Raw genomic sequence first — 17,221 nt, 5'->3', positions numbered from 1 at the left:
TGCCTTTCAGTAAAATGGTAAATGGTAAAAGGTGTGATTTTTTTTTACTTGATCGATAAGAAAGCATGAATGCTTGTATATTAAGGCAAGCAACCAGAGGACCAACTGCTGAAAGGGATGGTCCGGGCTGAAATTATTTTTATTTCAATACATAGAGTAGAATTCACTAAGCAAAATGCCGAAAATTTCATCAAAATCGGATAACAAATAATAAGTTATTGAAGTTTAAAATTTAGCCATATTTTGTGAAAACAGTCGTCATGAATATTCGTTAGGTTGGCTGATGATGTCACATCTCCTCCACTTTCCGTTTTCTTATGTTATTACATTAAATCATATTTTTTTCATTATTTCATACTTGTGTGAATAATATGTCTCCCTTATAATGAAATAAGTTGCAGCAATAAATATCTAATGCACTAAATCAGTTGTCAATCCAAATTTTCTAGTTCTTGGAGAATTTTTTTTGCATAAACCCAATTTCATATAATAAAATACAAAAGAACAAGTGGAGATGTGACATCATCAGCCCATCTAATGAATATTCATGACGACTTTTTTCACAAAATATTGCTAAACTTTAAAATTCAATAACTTTGTTATTTGTTATCTGATTTTGATGAACTTTTCGGCATTTTGCTCATTGAATTCTACTCTATTTATTAAGCTATAAATACTTTCAGCCCGGACCATTCCTTTAAGGTAATGAGGATTAATGCCTTAGCAAAGGGCACTAGCGCACCAAGTGGGAATCGAACCTGGGTCACCGGAATCTGAAACTACCGACTGAGCCAACGCACCTCCTGGTTGAATTCTGAGGAGAATTGAAATGACATTGAAATAACCCTTCAAGTCCCGTATAGCATGGTTACAAATCTTATTCGGAATCCAACCCAATTTTAAATGGGAATCCAGCCTTGGTCATAACATGTTGTATTGGAAAGGAGAAAAATAAATAAAACAGAATGGTGAAAGTTTGAAAGAAATCGGACAAGCAATAAAAAATTATGGCTGCTTTAAAATTGAGGTCCCTAAGACTATGTAGATTTCAAATTGGCAACTGGGTAAGTAAATTATGACAAGCTATAGGGCAAGGAAAACTTTCCCATAGGCCATGAACTTAATTATCAGGGATTTATGGTTTTCGCCTAGGTACCCATTCCCCTGGGGCAGTAATCTATATATAACCCACGTAGTAAATTGTTTTATGTCCTCATGAAAAAAAAAAAAATTGAAGTGAAACTTTTGAAACAAAAATAAATATTAGCTATTTTATGTATTGCAATACATGGAAGAGTAGTCCTTCTAACATGTCATGGGTTTAGTGTACAATTTCATAATTTTTTTATTGTTTGTCTGATATTGTTCAAACTTTCACCATCAACTTGTCTGATTTTTCCTTTTCCTCTACAAACAAGTTTTTATTTAGGTTGGATTCCCCTTTACACATATAGGGGAGCTGCTTAATACCCGTTCTTTCAACGAGTCTGCAAGTGACTCCATAGGCGGCGGAAGCAGGGGGGGGGACAGGGGGACGTGTCCCCCCCTAAATTTGAGGTGGGGGGGACGGTCCCCCTATTTTTTGTCGGTCCCCCCTAAAATTTTGGTTGATATATAACTTTTTTTTTTTTTTGCTTATCAAAAAATGTTGGTGGTCCCCCCCTAAATTGTTTGGCTTGCGCCGCCAATGAGTGACTCCCCAACTCACTTGCATGGGTCTTATATTTCGAGCAGCAATCCCCCCTCCCCTTCACTCTTGCAGTCTGTCTCCCACAGCAACACTAACTTTACATGTATTTCACCATTTAGAGTCCCCCCCCCCCCATAATAAAGAGCATCGATGTGTAAAAATTATGAGTAAAATTGAGATCACTTTCAGAATGCATCATGATCTTGAAGGAAAATCAAAAGCACGCACTACATGATTAATCAGGCTTATGGTACACAAAAATAAACAATTCACTATAAAGTATATAATAGTTCACACAATTTATTCTCTTATGTGGAAATAGAACTTTTTATTTCATTTATCATAGTTTACACACAATACAAGCAGAGATCTACAAATAATTTCTACAGTAATATATATTGTAGACATATACAATTCTGATAATTATTTTCAACATACAGAAAAAGGCAGTATTTACAAAACTTTAAAAAAGAATAATCATTGAAATGAGTTAACACTGAAAAAAAAATCTCAGACTTTTACAGGGTCAAATCTGTTTATAATTTAAGTTCACACTTTGTACAAATGCAAAAAATAAAGTGAAATAAATAAGTCTGTTTGTGGTGGCTGCTTCTTGAGTTCAGTTTCCAATAAAATGGAGGAAGATTAAGAAATGGTGTGGGAGTGGACTTGATAAAAAAACAATTTATCATAGGCAAGAAGGCTGAATGGGGCTTTTAAAACAGTTGGAAACTGCGGACAAAGTTCATACACTACATCCATGTAGCACTTCATTCAAGGGCAACATTTACATTGTTCCTACCAAAAAAAAAAAAAAGGGAAAATGGTATGTAATACAATGATGAAGATGAAATTGGCATAAGAATGCTGAGAAAATAGCTTCCTAAAATAATTTATCCTTCTACTCACTTTTTAAAAAAGTTGATCCTTTTCGCATTTCATGAAGAAATTATGTGATGTAAATTGTAATAGCACATTCAACAAAATATGCAGCTATTATTTCCATTTCAGTGAACCTTACTTGATCACAGATTTTTCATTTGATCCAATCATGTTCATAACAAGCTTGGTTGTAATAAATTTACTGATGGGGATGAATAAGGATAACTATTAACTTACTTTGAGAAAAAAAGGCATACTTTGTCATTCAAGTGGGAAATAATTACATTTCTTCAGGGGCATTGCAAGAAACTGGTAAATCATTATTCTTAACAATTGGCTGCAAGTTTACAACCAATTGCTGGGGACTGTTTCATAATGACGTCCGTAAGTTGATGCAAGGCTCTCCAAACAACAGTTATATCGTTCTTGAGCTAAATGAGATACCCAAAACATCAATGCAAAATCCAAATTTTTAAATATCTTATTTTCCATTCTGATGCTTATTAAGAATAAGAATCAAGACAATTGAATTGGGAATCTGATTTAGCGCAAGAAAGTTTCCCTAGTGATATGATAATCAGTTGGTCATTTGCAATCAATTGCAACTAAGTTTTCTGCAACACCCCTAAGTAATGGAAGAAATGAATGGTAACTGGGATAGGGACCCGTTTCATTAAGCATGTTACAATAACACATTAGCAATAACAGTTAAAAGCTACTGAAATCCTCATATCGGATTGGCTGATGGAAAATTTGGTATTAGAATTGTGCATTTGTTACTACGACATGTCATTATGGAACGGGACCCAGGAATATCTGGAAAGTATTGCTGACAGTTACAATGGAGTTATTTTAGAAGTACTATGCGATAATGATATCCCTGCATGCATTTAGTACAGAGGAAGCTGACTTGTGAACATACAAGAATTACTATCCCTATCTTATTCACTCTTAATATGTGGACATTCTTCTTGAAAGAGGACGAAAGTGTGACATCACCGTCATTCGTCCCCATGGCAACTGATTCCAAACAGTTTCAAGTAGCCTCGAGGTCTGTGATTGAAGTGATTGCAGATATTGAATGGCATACTGTTGCTCGGTTTGGTCTTGGTGTGACTGGATCCACTGGTGCATAGATTACCGATTTGGAACCATGTAAAACAATACAGAAGCCTCAGGCAATTTCATCCCAAAATGGTTTAAAGTGCCCTGGAAATTTGAAAATAAATATCGAGCCCTCGAAAGTCCCCAATCACGGTAATATTATTAAATTGTACCCAATGTTGTAGATTTAGGCATAAGATTGTAAAAAGTAGCCCCCCCCCAAAAAAAAAAAAATGATAATAATAACTATTTGTCTGTTTGGAACCATCGCTATGATGTAACAAAGGACTATGACATCATCACTTTGATACTCCATACAAATATTATGTAGCGTGCAACAATTTACATTCGACCAGAATCTCAAAAATCTTCAATATCAGGAAACTTACACTGTGCCTTTCATTACATGTATTTGCCTGTAACTTCTTTATATCAATCCTTAATGATAGTGAAACAATTCCTTTAAACAAATTGATATTAGAAAAAGACAAATCAAAAGCAGATTGCTTGCAAACTGCACGATAAGGGCTATTCTATTTTATATTAAGATTTCAGAATTTGTAGAAGCACCCTGTATTTACAAGTAAACATAAAATGTTCTACATGTACTTTAAATAGTGTTCACAAGTTATAAAATAATTTGCCTTTTGCAAAGTAGCAAGAGAGTCATATATATTAATAACCTTATAAAAAAAATCATCTCAATTTGACGACAAACAAACAAACAAGCGGTTCTTATTCACTGAAGAATACACTTTGTATCGTACACAATACACGTTGATAAAAATCAGCAGAAACGCTGCCAGATATAAACCAATACACAAGACAGACTCAAACTAACAAATAATATGCTAGAAACGATCACTACAAACTCCTCAACGGCAGCATGCAGCATAGAGCATACCATGGCATGTAGCTGCATAACTGTACACAAACCTTTAAAATCACAATGAAAACTGAAGCACAAAAAACCATGCTACATCTACACCTCTCTTCAGAGGAATGTTATATTTTTCTTTTTATACATGTTGATGGTCAATAACCATATTTCCCCCTTTCTTTTTAACATCTCTCCCTCATAAGACACCTCAAATTTTATCCCCATCTATTGCTTTTACCCTCTTTTTAATTAAATTTTACTTGCTCACTACTAAATTTCTTAATCCCAAGACTTATACAAGGTTCTTTTGAGCCCTGCTATCCGTGGCTAAACAAGACATTTTAAATCTCTAATTTAAAAGAATTACATGTAGACTCAATATATTTTTTTTTCATTTCAAGTTTTACCAATACCATACATAACTAAGAGCTACTATTACATAAGTGAATCATCTATAACACCTAGTATTTTTATCTCTCTTTATCGTAATTACAATATAAATGATTTCTTTTTATAAAAAAAAGGAGAAAATAGAGCACATTTTTTACCCAGAGGGAGAGAAAAAAAAAATCCTTGTTTATTGAATTAAAGAATCAAAATTATGACTGATGAGACTTGAGTGAAAGTTATCGAAGTATGGTTTCACACTTTCAATCATACTCACAATATTATCAATTATCATTATTATTTGAGAGGTGGTGTACATTCAGAAAGTATTTGATGTGCAGCATCAGTTAACTTGGACCATTCAGGTTACTACTAGCAGTACTTCATATTACACGTTCAACATGTTACGTTCATCATTCATTTGATGTTCTGTCACAGAACGACGTCTGCAAAACAAGCCTCCGCAGAACTTAAGTTCGAAATCCAAAGAGCAATCATCGAGTTAACTACACTTCCATGTGAATCTCAATCCCAAGTCCAAGAGGTTTTGAAACATTTGTGACTTTGCTCTTAGATTAGATGCTGAAAGAGATGAATACACAAGTTACATTGTTCTCTCAGGGCATGCTTTATCAATTTCACATATTAACCTTTTATTCTTAGGAACAACAGTGGATTCACAACATACAGCCTTCTGCTGAAATACAGGGGGTTTAGATCATATTTCAAGCGCTTTTGGGGTTATCTTTTTTTTTCTCAGTTAACCCATCTCAATTTTCTGACATTAATGAGGAAGCATTTCATAGTACGACTGTCCCCCTGAAGAGGATGTACTTAAAATGCTCTCAGAATGACATGACAAATATTAGCTGAAGAGAAAAGCCACAAAAATCATACAAGATTTGTGCGTGGTCCCATAAACCTATTTCTATGTGCAGTGCAATTTGTCTCTTGGAGAATTTAGTGGCTTTCTTATCTGCATGATTTATATCTGAACACCCAAGTAGAACTTACAGTATCCAACTCTTCCGGTTGCACTTGAACTACATGACCAAACCCGTGCAAAATTCTTTGGAACATGAGGGATATTTAGGACTCCTTCTAATTGGCCAATTCAATCAGTTGCCACTATGAAGCTTTGCTTTACTTGGTGAAAAATGTCAAATTAGCAAGTTAGCTCCAGAACAGCCTGTCTTAAACTGGTCAATAGAGGGCACTTAATCATCGCTAAATGCGAATCCACTGTAGTATACCTGCATTGAGTGTTTTGTTCTGGTTTTAATTCGCCCACTCACAATCAACACTTTAGTTTTGCTCTTCAAATGCAGCCATGCAGCACCACGTGAAGGGAATTGTGTCGGAGGAAGTGTACATGTAGGTATAATGCAAAAAAGGCAGATGTACTGCAGCATCTAGAGTGATAGTAACTTAACTCTCTTTTTTTTCATTGCAGCAATTGAGGATGTAAACAGAAGGAACTAGTATAAGAATCACGGAGGGAAATCCCTCCCAAAAGTTTTTAATACTGAAACATTTTTCACACACATCATTATTAGTAAACATTCAGTGTATGACGGACAGAGTCCCGTAGCTCCACAGGAAAAATCAAAAAAGAAAACATGACAAGTTTGACTGCCATGTCGGCATTATTAATACACAAGGACTTCTGAATGCCCGTAACATTGAACTCGCGTGTTTTTTAAACAAGAAATGATTATCAACACACATGCAATTTCAAATTGTGAGTGTTCATGCAACTGAAATTTCGAATTCCACTGAATGCATTACCAAATATTTTGTTTTAAATCTCATGAACTATTTCCTATCAATGTACATGTATTCATGATGGGAAAATACTCCATGAATGAAAGCTCTACATAGTATGAATGACAGGTATTCCTCAACGGGAGAAATAGTATTGTCGAGGTACTGATTGGAATTCATTATCTTCTTATACTCACTGGTCAACAAGCATTGTCCAATCATTATCAGCTAATGACATAAAATGTTGCCCAAATGCTATTCCATAAATAGTCGCCATTCAAAAATGACCTAACTTTTCTTCTAACTCTTTAAATCTGAAAATTTCTCCATTTCCTGAATGTGATATATTTTTATTGGCACTTGAATATTTCATATCTTTACTGGTTACTCCTCAGCAGACCGGGCAGCGGGTGTGGCCACGGATATCTCCACCGGGTGTTAATACACAGACAGTCTTTTCTTGAACTCCTTTAAACACAGCAGCAAGTAAAGAAGATTATTTTGTTAAAAACTTTGTGAATAGAAATTCTCTCTGGAGCTATAAGTCAGTGATGATAATCTCTTTGGTAGCGACCGCAAGATCCCCATCACTGCTGTTCAGATCCGATGCAATACTGCGATTATCACTGTCATACCCGATTACATCAACGTCATCTGGGGAGGAAAGAGAAGCGAAATAACCGTTATTCCTCAAATATAACCAAGAACCAAGCGTACAATTGGACGTAGGGATTCGCAATTTAAAGATATTCCAGTGAAACTGAAAGCTATCAAATATATATTCTTTTTTTTTTTACCCATACCTAAATCATTCAAATGATCGAAATAACCTCTTCTACTAAATCATCTACATTTCCTTATTATTAACATCATCGCATGCCTTCACAAAAATACTTGTTGCAAAAAGGAAGATATTTTTAATCAATTCCCTAATATTGCAACATTTCATTACCCAGTTTTTTTTTTAATTTGGGACAAATATTCCAAACTATATCATAACATATGATCATTGTGTTATCATCAAGAAATACAAAAATTAACGTAAGTTCCAAATGTATTTCTTCTCCAATGAGGTATTGCAAGAAAGTTACATTTATAGCAAATCAATCTTTAGTCCAAATAAGTCTGGAAACTAAATGTGATTTCATTCAATTGCTACAGAAACTATTCACTACTTTGCCATGGCAATAGATCTATCATTTGCAAATTGCAACATATAATTACAATTATTGTGATGTTCTTGCAGGCCCCACCCTTGTAGGTGTTTCATTCAATTTCTGCTGTACTCTCTGGTCAGTATTCTGAAGTCAGGTTTAAAGTTGTGCTTTAAGTATGGATAGCCAATTGTTACATAAATCACTAACAGTAGAGATATCATATTTCAGCTCATTTGGCTCTCAAATCATTCATAATTGTCTAGGAAGTATAAATAGATGATTGTCTCCATCGATGAATCAGGAAAGAGAACAGTAAATAGAAGAAACATACAACTTAATAAAAATTTTGACACTTTTGGCTTCCCATAATTTTAGCACAGAATTAGACCATGGTCTAAGTTAAACCTGACTTCAGAATACAGGCCTCTATGTTCACGTTCTATCAATTCTCCAATTACATAAGACACATAAGATTTGGTTGAGTATTACTCCTTTTTTAGTAGCTTTTCAATGTGGTTTAACTCTCCAATTATGATACTTGAAAAAAAAAAGACACATTAGATTTGGTTAACTGTAAATAGATTACTCTTTTTACGTATTGGAAAGGGAATGATGACTCTCCTCTTGACGTCATCATGTTCTAAGAATAGATCAGTGGAGAGAGAAAAAGGGGGAGAGTCTTGTGGCGTAGACACGTTACCTTTCTCTGAGTCATCCGAGGCCAATGAGCTTCCTGTACTGTCTTGACGCTGTCTGTGTAAGGTAGACTGTAAGTAATCCAGTCTCCGTCTTAGGAAGCGCTGTTCTCTGCATAGCTGGTCTTTGTGTAAGGCAAACCCCGCGGACTTCTCCTCCAGATCCTGTAAAACACAACAGAAAACAATGTCACAATAAAGAATGGACCTTCAAAACAGGAGTGTGTTTCTATGGACTGGTTAACTATTTTGGAGCATTTCAGTTGAAATTGATATAGGCTAACCAAATATCTTCAACATTTGAGTGCACCATGCAACCCCCCCCCCAAAAAAAAAATGTGACCTTGTATCAAAAGGGTTTTTTCTGTTTTTTTTATTTTTTTATTTTTTACAAGTCTAAAGAGTGGTCAGCAAGTAGATGACCCAACTGCTAATATCTCCATACACGTATGTATGTGAAATAATTGTCATTTACAAGGGGGGTGGGGAGGACTGCTTGAAGGACATTCCCAGGATATGGATAGCAATCTACACCACCATAATAGTAAATTGCTTGCTATTTATAAAAAGAAATTCAAATATCCAAATTCGAGAATGCAATGTTGACTGCCATGAATATGACAAGGCATGGTCTCATGATCAACTGCACACACTTTCAAACTTTTGATTTTCCACCAAATGTTTCATATTTCAAGAGCTACATGTGTGCACTCCAACAATGTTTCATATTTCAAGAGCTACATGTGCACTCCAACAAAGCCCATGCTTGCAACCGACATGGGATCTTGCAGAATCCACACGCTCTACGTGCACATGTAAATGTAGATTGCATTTGTAAGCTTTCCTTTCCACATTTTTAGCCCTCAGCTGACCTAGAACATCAATGAATATGAGGCCAAGATCAGATTAGAGTCATGGGCTCAGATTAGATTACAAAATACCACTAATCCCACACTTCCCGCTAAATCAACCATGACGATTATCATTCCAGCATGTCACCATGCTGAAAGTACTTTACTGTTTAAAGTTACGGTTGTTTTAATCAAATTCTGTACATGTATATCTCCGACCAACCATGCCAATATCACAAACAATCTCTGAATGCAGATTAGCTTTGGATTCTATTAGACCCATGAAATGGTGACTTTCAACATTTTTACCCCACTGCCTCATTAGATGGTTTCAGACCGCCTCGAAGTTCGTCAGTTCCAGGTATTCTCTGATCAGAAAATACCAGGTATTTTGTTAATGTGAAAGCAAACTACGCGTAATTTCCCCGAAAGAAAATACCCGCTAAATAGTAGGTACTTGGCGAAATTACGAGAACTTTCGCGGGGATTTTTCCAAGGTCGGAGGTATTTTGGCAATGTGAAAGCAATTTTACGGGATCTTTTAGCCCAGCATGTCGTTGGGCGCGGGCGCCGTGGATGGCTGCTGGGCTAGTGGTTTTGAATCTCGCGCCTTGCCTGCTTATTAGACCATACTGCGCATGCTCCTAACTTCAGGAATTTATCCCGAAGGGTATGTCTCGGGGCGGTGTGAATGCAGGAATAATTAATGGGTATTTTTTAGCCTAAAAATGTTCTTGTAATTTAACGGGGATTCTTGTGATCGAGGCGGTTTGAAACCGCCTAATGAGAGATATCTGACCATGGGAGTTGGTTGTAACAATGTAGGTTTAAAAAAAGTTAAGAAGGATTTGTGTGGAGTACTTGATTTTCAAGGATCAGTAGTTGTATAGGGTAAGCCAAACCCACCCCCATACAGTGAGTGAGTTCAGTATATAGAAGAATAGAATCATTGGCTCACCATACAGCATTACCCAGTTTTACAAGACACTACAACACAACTTCTAAATTCTCAAATAGGTTTTGATAAAATCTTACATTTTTTTTCAAATTAATTTATCACATTCGGAAAAAAAAAATTGGAGGGGAAGTAATTTCTACATCAATCTTAAGCATTTTCCCCCCCTTCATTTTATTTTCAATATTGTCCATGCACATGGTCAATTGAGTTTTGAATGAGAAGTTCTCTTACCACAATGAAGTCTTTTGCATTTGTTAAGAGACCTAGTGTTGTGTGGCGAGGCATATCTCCATCGAGTGGTACCATTTCTTTCAGTCTCTCCAAGCACGTTCTTAAATGTGCGCGCCTGTAAAAATGAGAAGAGGAAAAAAAAGAAGGGAGGATTATCCACTGACAATTTATGAGAAGAAATTATGTCAACACAGAAAAATACATATACATTCCCCTTGCATTATTAGCGACTTTGGCCTCTGTACTAAAGTAAAGGGCAACTTCAGGCACTCATATTAGTGTACATACATGTATTTGTGCATTGCATGAAAATATCACTGCTTATAAAGTTATTTTTTCTTTTTCTACCATCTCTGCCTAAGTGAAATCTATATATAGAGACAAAAATAATAAAAAAATATTTTGTTTTCTTTAATGGGCATTAATCATGGGGCTGAAAATTGCTTTAAAACCACTGATTATTAAAAGTTTCACTTGTGCAGATTTTACTTTACATATAGGGTAGTTGGGGTAGTATTTTCAGTTTTAAGATTGTTTCTTGGAAGAAAATTATGCAATTTTTTAAATCATATTTCCTATATCATTTCAAAGAAATTGTACGTTATTTCCTTATTCATTCATCTATTCATTACTTCTTCATTAGAAAAGCCCCATTTGAACAGTGATTAGCATTGCATAGGAGCAATGACTGCTGCACAAACAAATCCCATTTATACCAAATCACGTTGCCGAACGACGTACTTGAAATGTAAACTGAACATGTTTTTAAAATACAGTGGTACCCCCTTCGTACTATCAATTGCCAAATATGTAAACAATGAATACAATATAACTTCCTTGACACTGACTGCTACATGTACATGTACATGCAACCAAGCATATCTCCATTACACGCCCGTGTGCAGAGTCACGTACTATACTGCAGTCAGTCATTCCCACACACTCACATGATCACTGCGTACAGAGATAGTTCTCTGAACCCCTCGGTCATTTCCTCTCACACATTGGTTTGATCACATGACAGGCTGATCACATGACTAGTTACGAGAAGGGTTCCAAAACCACTCCATACTTGGCAGACTCCCTCCCATTATATTCTAAACAATGTGCACACTTCATACTTTCTTCTGCAGTTCTTTGAATTAGTTGGATGTCAGTCAACTTGAACTATTCAGGTCAAATTTGGAACAGGTTTGAAAAAATGAATACACTCGCTTTCTTAAACAATATAATTCATGGTGTACGGGGAGGGGCCATCTTAGGAGGTGCCACTCCCTTATTAAAATCTTATCTTCATGCATTAATTGCAATTACAAATTTGAAGAAAAAAAAATTGTGTGATCACTGATCATTTTTATTTTAGGTGTAAAATTCACATCACATCCCAGTGCAGGGCCGCACAATCCACTTGAAAGTTTATAAAGCAAATGTACATACATGTACAAGTATGCCTAAGTAGCCTACATGTGTATGACCATGAACAGTCACAAATGATTGTGTTGATTGTATACATTACAGGGCTGAAGGCTTACATCTGTATAATACTATACAGCTTCTAAGGTACACTGTACTAATGTAGGCCTATCTAGATTACTGTATTTGTGCCAAGGGTATATATAACACAAAAAGTAATGGGGTTTGTGGAGGCAGAGCAAAATTTTGTTTTCTTTCTTTTTTTTGTCAGGTAATCCCCAAATTTTCAACGTGCCCAGTACCCATGCACTTTAATGCATTGGCATTTATTTGGGCGGCACAACATTTGCTCCAGCGGCAATCCCTCCAGGCTTTAATTCATCTAAGAGTATTGGGTTAGGGTTGCAATAGGGTTTTAAGTTTCGGTTTAGGATAGGGTATAGTGTTAAATTTAGGGTTGAATTTGTATACTAGCTCCATTAAAAAATGCATGGAATTTGCAGCAGAAAAATTATCGCCGGAGCAAATGCCATGGAACCTTCATTTGTGCTGCACATATTATTGTAATATCCATTTTCATCATGCCATTCAATGTACTTGGACATAAAAATGGTAACATTTCAGTAATGGAGTAGTGTGACACACCCAATATCTTGCATGTTATGTAGGCCTACTACTGGTTATAGTAAATCACTTACAGCCTGCCTGGTTCATGCATAGATAAGCCAGTTCATGTACATAGGCCTATATAGTATCAACAAATCTGAACAATGTTTATGACTTGTGCGAGTACCACAGTTTGTGCAGCTGCAGTGACACACACACACACTCAATGACCCCTAAAGTATGGTAATGTAGCCTTTAGCGTAGGGCCTGCAGAGCAAAACTAGCAATCGACTCTTTTGAAAATGCCCAGGGACCGGGCAATCGGGTATTGTCAGGATCTTAACATCTTATTGTGTGGATGGGGCGAGTTGCAAGGAAAGTTTTGTAGGCGATTTTCACTGACTAACTTGCCATCAGCCAACCAGATGCAAGGATTTGCAGTAGCTTATTTACAGGATCAGTCAGAAAAAAATCACTTTTTATTTTGTGAAACGCTCCCCAGTAACACCATGCTGCCTTCGTTGTTGCTTTTCCTTCTAAAAACATAACTTCCAATATGTCCATAATCACGGAGGACAAGTTATTATATCCACTATATTTACTTGGGACAATGAATTATTGACCAGTTTTTAATCTTCAAATTTGCAAAGTTTATTTCTATTTTTTTTCTTGATCATTAATTGCAACTTTTTCATGATTTTATTTTATGTATCACACAGAGTTGATTGCGTTTGCAAATACAGGTTTATGTGTGAATTTGTATGTGAAAACAGCAAACTGAAAAGAGTTAATCTGACTTGGCTTGGTTTCCATCATGTTGCAAAAGCCAGAAATCTTAATTTGATTTTGATTATTTCATTCAATTCTTTGTTTTTCTTCTTCAATGAAATACAGTGATTGCATTTAAAATGGAACACAGACAATTATGTAGATTTTCGTTTTCTTTCTTTTTTTTGTTCCATTGTAGTTTGTAGGATTTTTTTTGGGGGGGTGCATCAAATGCCAAAATAAAGACAAAAGCACAAAATGTGATCCTGAATGATTGTTCATGTACCGGTAGTACATGCCCTATTTTCTGCAAGAATCATGGAGAAAAGTCATATGCCAATATATAGGCACAGTTTCATTGGATTTTGTGGATACATATTGCAACAAAATTGCTTGTTTATCGATTTGCTTATCATAATTTTCACTACCTTTATTCATCACACACTGTAAGATAAAAAGAAAGAAAAAAACCTTGATTTTTTATTTATTTATTCTTTGACATGTCGTCACACCAATCCGAGTCTACTGAGAAAATATGAAGGAGGAATCAAGAAAAAAAAAAGAGATTCAAGCGAAAAAAAATGCATGTAGAGGCAAATTGTTGTGAAATTTACAAGTGAGAAAGAAAACAAGCAAATAATTCAATTGTTGTTTGGGGATGTTGGAAAGCTGCCAGGCACACCTTGAATGGTTGAATGGAAAGCCCTTGTCCCTCAGCTGTGACCAAGCAGGGACTGCCTTTTGTGTCCAACAAGCCAGCCATTTACCTCATTTGCATGAAATAGGCTATGAGAATAGACCTTCTATATTCACAAAAGAGATTACATCAGGCACCAGTCAATTGATTTGGAGGCAAAGGTTGCCCCTCCCCTTCTCAAGAAAACAAGTAGGCTACAAGTAAGCCTACTCTGTTAACTATCAAGATTCCCTTTTTCAAAAAAATAAAAATTCAATGATTTTATATTTCTGCAAGTGAGGACTGACTTCTTGATTACAAATGGTTGTTAAATTGCTTGATTTCATTATGAAAAATGTGTTTAATCCAACAAAACTAACTGTGCTTGCAAATTAATTTCCCAAAAAAAAATTAATTAGCTTTTTTATCATATAGTCTACTTCTGGGAATACCTACAATGAGGCATGTAGGCTGTACTTGACATTTTTTAATGAACCTATATTTTCCATGAGAATTTCTAATTCTAGGCCTATTATTTTACAGCATGGATTGCCATGAAATAGTATGAATATTAATATATTTATGAAAAATCATCTTACTTTTTAAGATTTTCTTTAGGGGAGAGGTGGGTTTATAACTTTATTTTGTAAAAAGTCTGGAGATCTAGCTAAAATCTCCATAATTTTCATTTTCATTGGACAGAAAAGATAGACTTCTAGTCAAATCAAGTATTTCCTTTTTTTAATATACCCAACCAAAAATTACATCCTAATTTCCTAGTACGGCAATAGTATTGGTACTTCGTTGACCGACTCCATATTCCACCTCCGGGTGATGTAATCAATTCTGGGGGCCAGCCTCAACGAACTCAACAAAACCCTTCACTCACAAAATTTGGAGGGAATCCCACAACAACTATAACGGTCAACAGTCAACAAACACCCCCGCCGTGCCGGTACCCGGTATAATCTACATACAATACACACAATCATCTGTGCATACAGCTGGGCATAGCAAGCACAATACTAATACACACACACACACAGTTCATTATGAGGTACACACCCGGATACACACACGTCTCCCACATGCATAGTATTCTCGTACACATGCAGTCAATGGAGAGCGAGCTCACACACACCCGCAGCTAGCACACGTGTGCACAAAACAAATGGAGGACGAAAGGCAAGAGGTCAATGGATACGTGGTGGTGGGCAGGGCCCATTTTGTAAACAACAAATTTCTTACCTATTTTTCTCTAATTCATTGTGCGTTGATCGGCTACTGTATGAATAAACCACAAAAATGAAACATAGATTACCACAATATCACTGAGACTGTTGCGATTTTCAATCAGTACAATGCAAATAATGACTTAACTTGGGGGCATGCATGTTTTGAGAACAGCTGACTTCGTCGCTTTACACACTAATTCACAGCTGATCAAAAAATGGGCGCCAGTCAACAAACTGAAGAAATGGCAGGGGCGATCAATACCGCCCAGTTTGTGACTGGACAAAGTGAAACCATTGTCATTGCTGTCACTAGTTTTGATGGCTCATTATGGTCACTCATTAAAAGTATAAATTCGATCTGTAATTTTAACATTCTATCGTAGTTGACCACCATAAATCTAAGACATTTATTTGAGACTCAATTATTTTCTTTAGTGTGGAATTTGAGTGAAGATCTCCAAAAAAAGACTCCATGATTTGACATGATTAGCTCAACTTATATCACTGGGGTTAATGTAGAATCCATGCTGTAGATATACACGAACAATCATCCAACCTGTCACAATTCTAATTATAGTCTCATGGCCCCATGATAAACAAACAAGACAAGAAGGAACATGCCTAACCTAAAAACTCTTGACACAATTGAACTTATTCAACTGTAAAACAAATATTGTTTAGAATTTGATCCTACCTATTGGAATTCAGCCTCTTCACCCGATGTTTCCTCTTATGATTTGCTTCATGTGTGTATGGTGATGCATAACCATGTTCTGGAAATAAATTACAACAATAATAAATAGGACTCTTTTAGTTTTAGGAGAAATTGGGAGGATTATCAGTCTCGCATCAAGATGTCTTTTCTCGACTTCTTTTTCTCCCAACTTTTTTTACTCTCACACAATATTCACACCAGTCTCTCACGTTAAAGCAAATGTTTTAAGTTCATTTAGATTAATAAAAATAGAAGGATTAAATATAAATTACATGTACATGATCAATCAACCTCCACGTAGGGCGAGCTAGCTAGCTCAGCTACAAACAACCAACAAACATGAACCGACCTGTCAAAATACCCCAATCGCACAAACAATTGCACACTGCTCCTGACTCATCAACGTCAACGAAGTTGCTGTAGAAACAATATCTTACCTCTTTCTCTCCTTTCCAAAAACTCTGCAGCTTGGAGCAACTGCTCAATGTTTAGTAGGCCTTCCATCATCTTAAAATAGGGTCTAGATTAGACTAAAAATCTGTAAAAATGCCCGTTTCGATCACAAATAGCTAGGATGTTTCCGTTCTCGTCTGTTCCTCCACAGGTTTGTGTACATTTCTTCATGCAACACAAATTTATCGCGAGCGAATATGCGCAGGATATAATACGTGGTAAGCGGGCGCAGAGTTCGCTTGACATGACAGGATCGAGAATGCAAACAAACATGTCACGTGCTTCTCTGCACTCATTCCATTGGTCAAGCCAACCCAGGTTACGGAAGATATTTTTAGCCAGCCAATCGCGAGCTCGTACCTCGATCATGGCAAAAGTCCATGTGTAACACACGTGGGTACACCACGCCCAGTTTTTACTCAAAACATCAACAAACCCAACGTGCGTGCAAGTAAAATGTGGAAAGCTGAAGCCTGCATAGCCTATGTCCAGCTGATCTGTATATGTTATTGCACCGAAGGGTATTGGGTATTGAGGAAATGGCACTGATTTTGGACAAAATTGAAGGTTTTGAACGGTGTGTTTTTTAATATTAGTATTTATACTGAGATTGATGTTTCATTGCATCATTGCCCTAGAGTAATTAGGTCCATGATCATACGAAGTAAGCATGAATTTGCCTACACGATCATGGCCTTGGTTACAACAACGTCACAGAAATGTACATAAATGTAAATCGAGGGGGTAGAAAAACAA

General features: G+C 36.1%; 1 protein-coding gene across 2 annotated transcripts; it reads right to left on the bottom strand.

Annotated features, from left to right (window-relative positions):
- Positions 1–1,972: 1,972 nt before the first annotated feature.
- On the bottom strand, positions 1,973–16,738 carry LOC129272311 (max dimerization protein 1-like). Of its 2 annotated transcripts, none has more exons than XM_054909460.2 (6): positions 16,450–16,738; positions 15,992–16,070; positions 15,311–15,346; positions 10,600–10,714; positions 8,565–8,724; positions 1,973–7,361 (listed from the first exon to the last, which is right to left on the bottom strand). In XM_054909460.2, the coding sequence occupies exons 1-6, from the start codon at positions 16,517–16,519 to the stop codon at positions 7,246–7,248; spliced, it is 576 nt and encodes a 191-aa protein (XP_054765435.1). In that variant the 5' UTR covers positions 16,520–16,738; the 3' UTR covers positions 1,973–7,245. The 2 variants fall into 2 exon arrangements, with proteins under 2 accessions (XP_054765435.1, XP_054765437.1); XM_054909462.2 differs by having other exon boundaries at positions 15,311–15,343; positions 16,450–16,711.
- Positions 16,739–17,221: the final 483 nt, after the last annotated feature.

The sequence above is a fragment of the Lytechinus pictus genome, chromosome 12 (assembly GCF_037042905.1).
Source record: "Lytechinus pictus isolate F3 Inbred chromosome 12, Lp3.0, whole genome shotgun sequence".
Lineage (NCBI taxonomy): Eukaryota > Metazoa > Echinodermata > Echinoidea > Temnopleuroida > Toxopneustidae > Lytechinus > Lytechinus pictus.
Note: the sequence above shows the minus strand (reverse complement) of the source record. Positions and strands in the feature narration are given on the sequence as shown.

What these genes read in the sequence shown, in the direction of transcription:
- LOC129272311 (XM_054909460.2), bottom strand. Translation starts at nt 16,519, where the DNA reads ATGATGGAAGGCCTACTAAACATTGAGCAGTTGCTCCAAGCTGCAGAG. An exon ending in AATGAATTAGAGAAAAATAG is followed by an intron (nt 10,715 to 15,310) that starts GTAAGAAATTTG and finishes TCATTTTTACAG; the next exon opens with GCGCGCACATTTAAGAACGT. An exon ending in CTCGGATGACTCAGAGAAAG is followed by an intron (nt 7,362 to 8,564) that starts GTAACGTGTCTA and finishes TTTCCTCCCCAG; the next exon opens with ATGACGTTGATGTAATCGGG.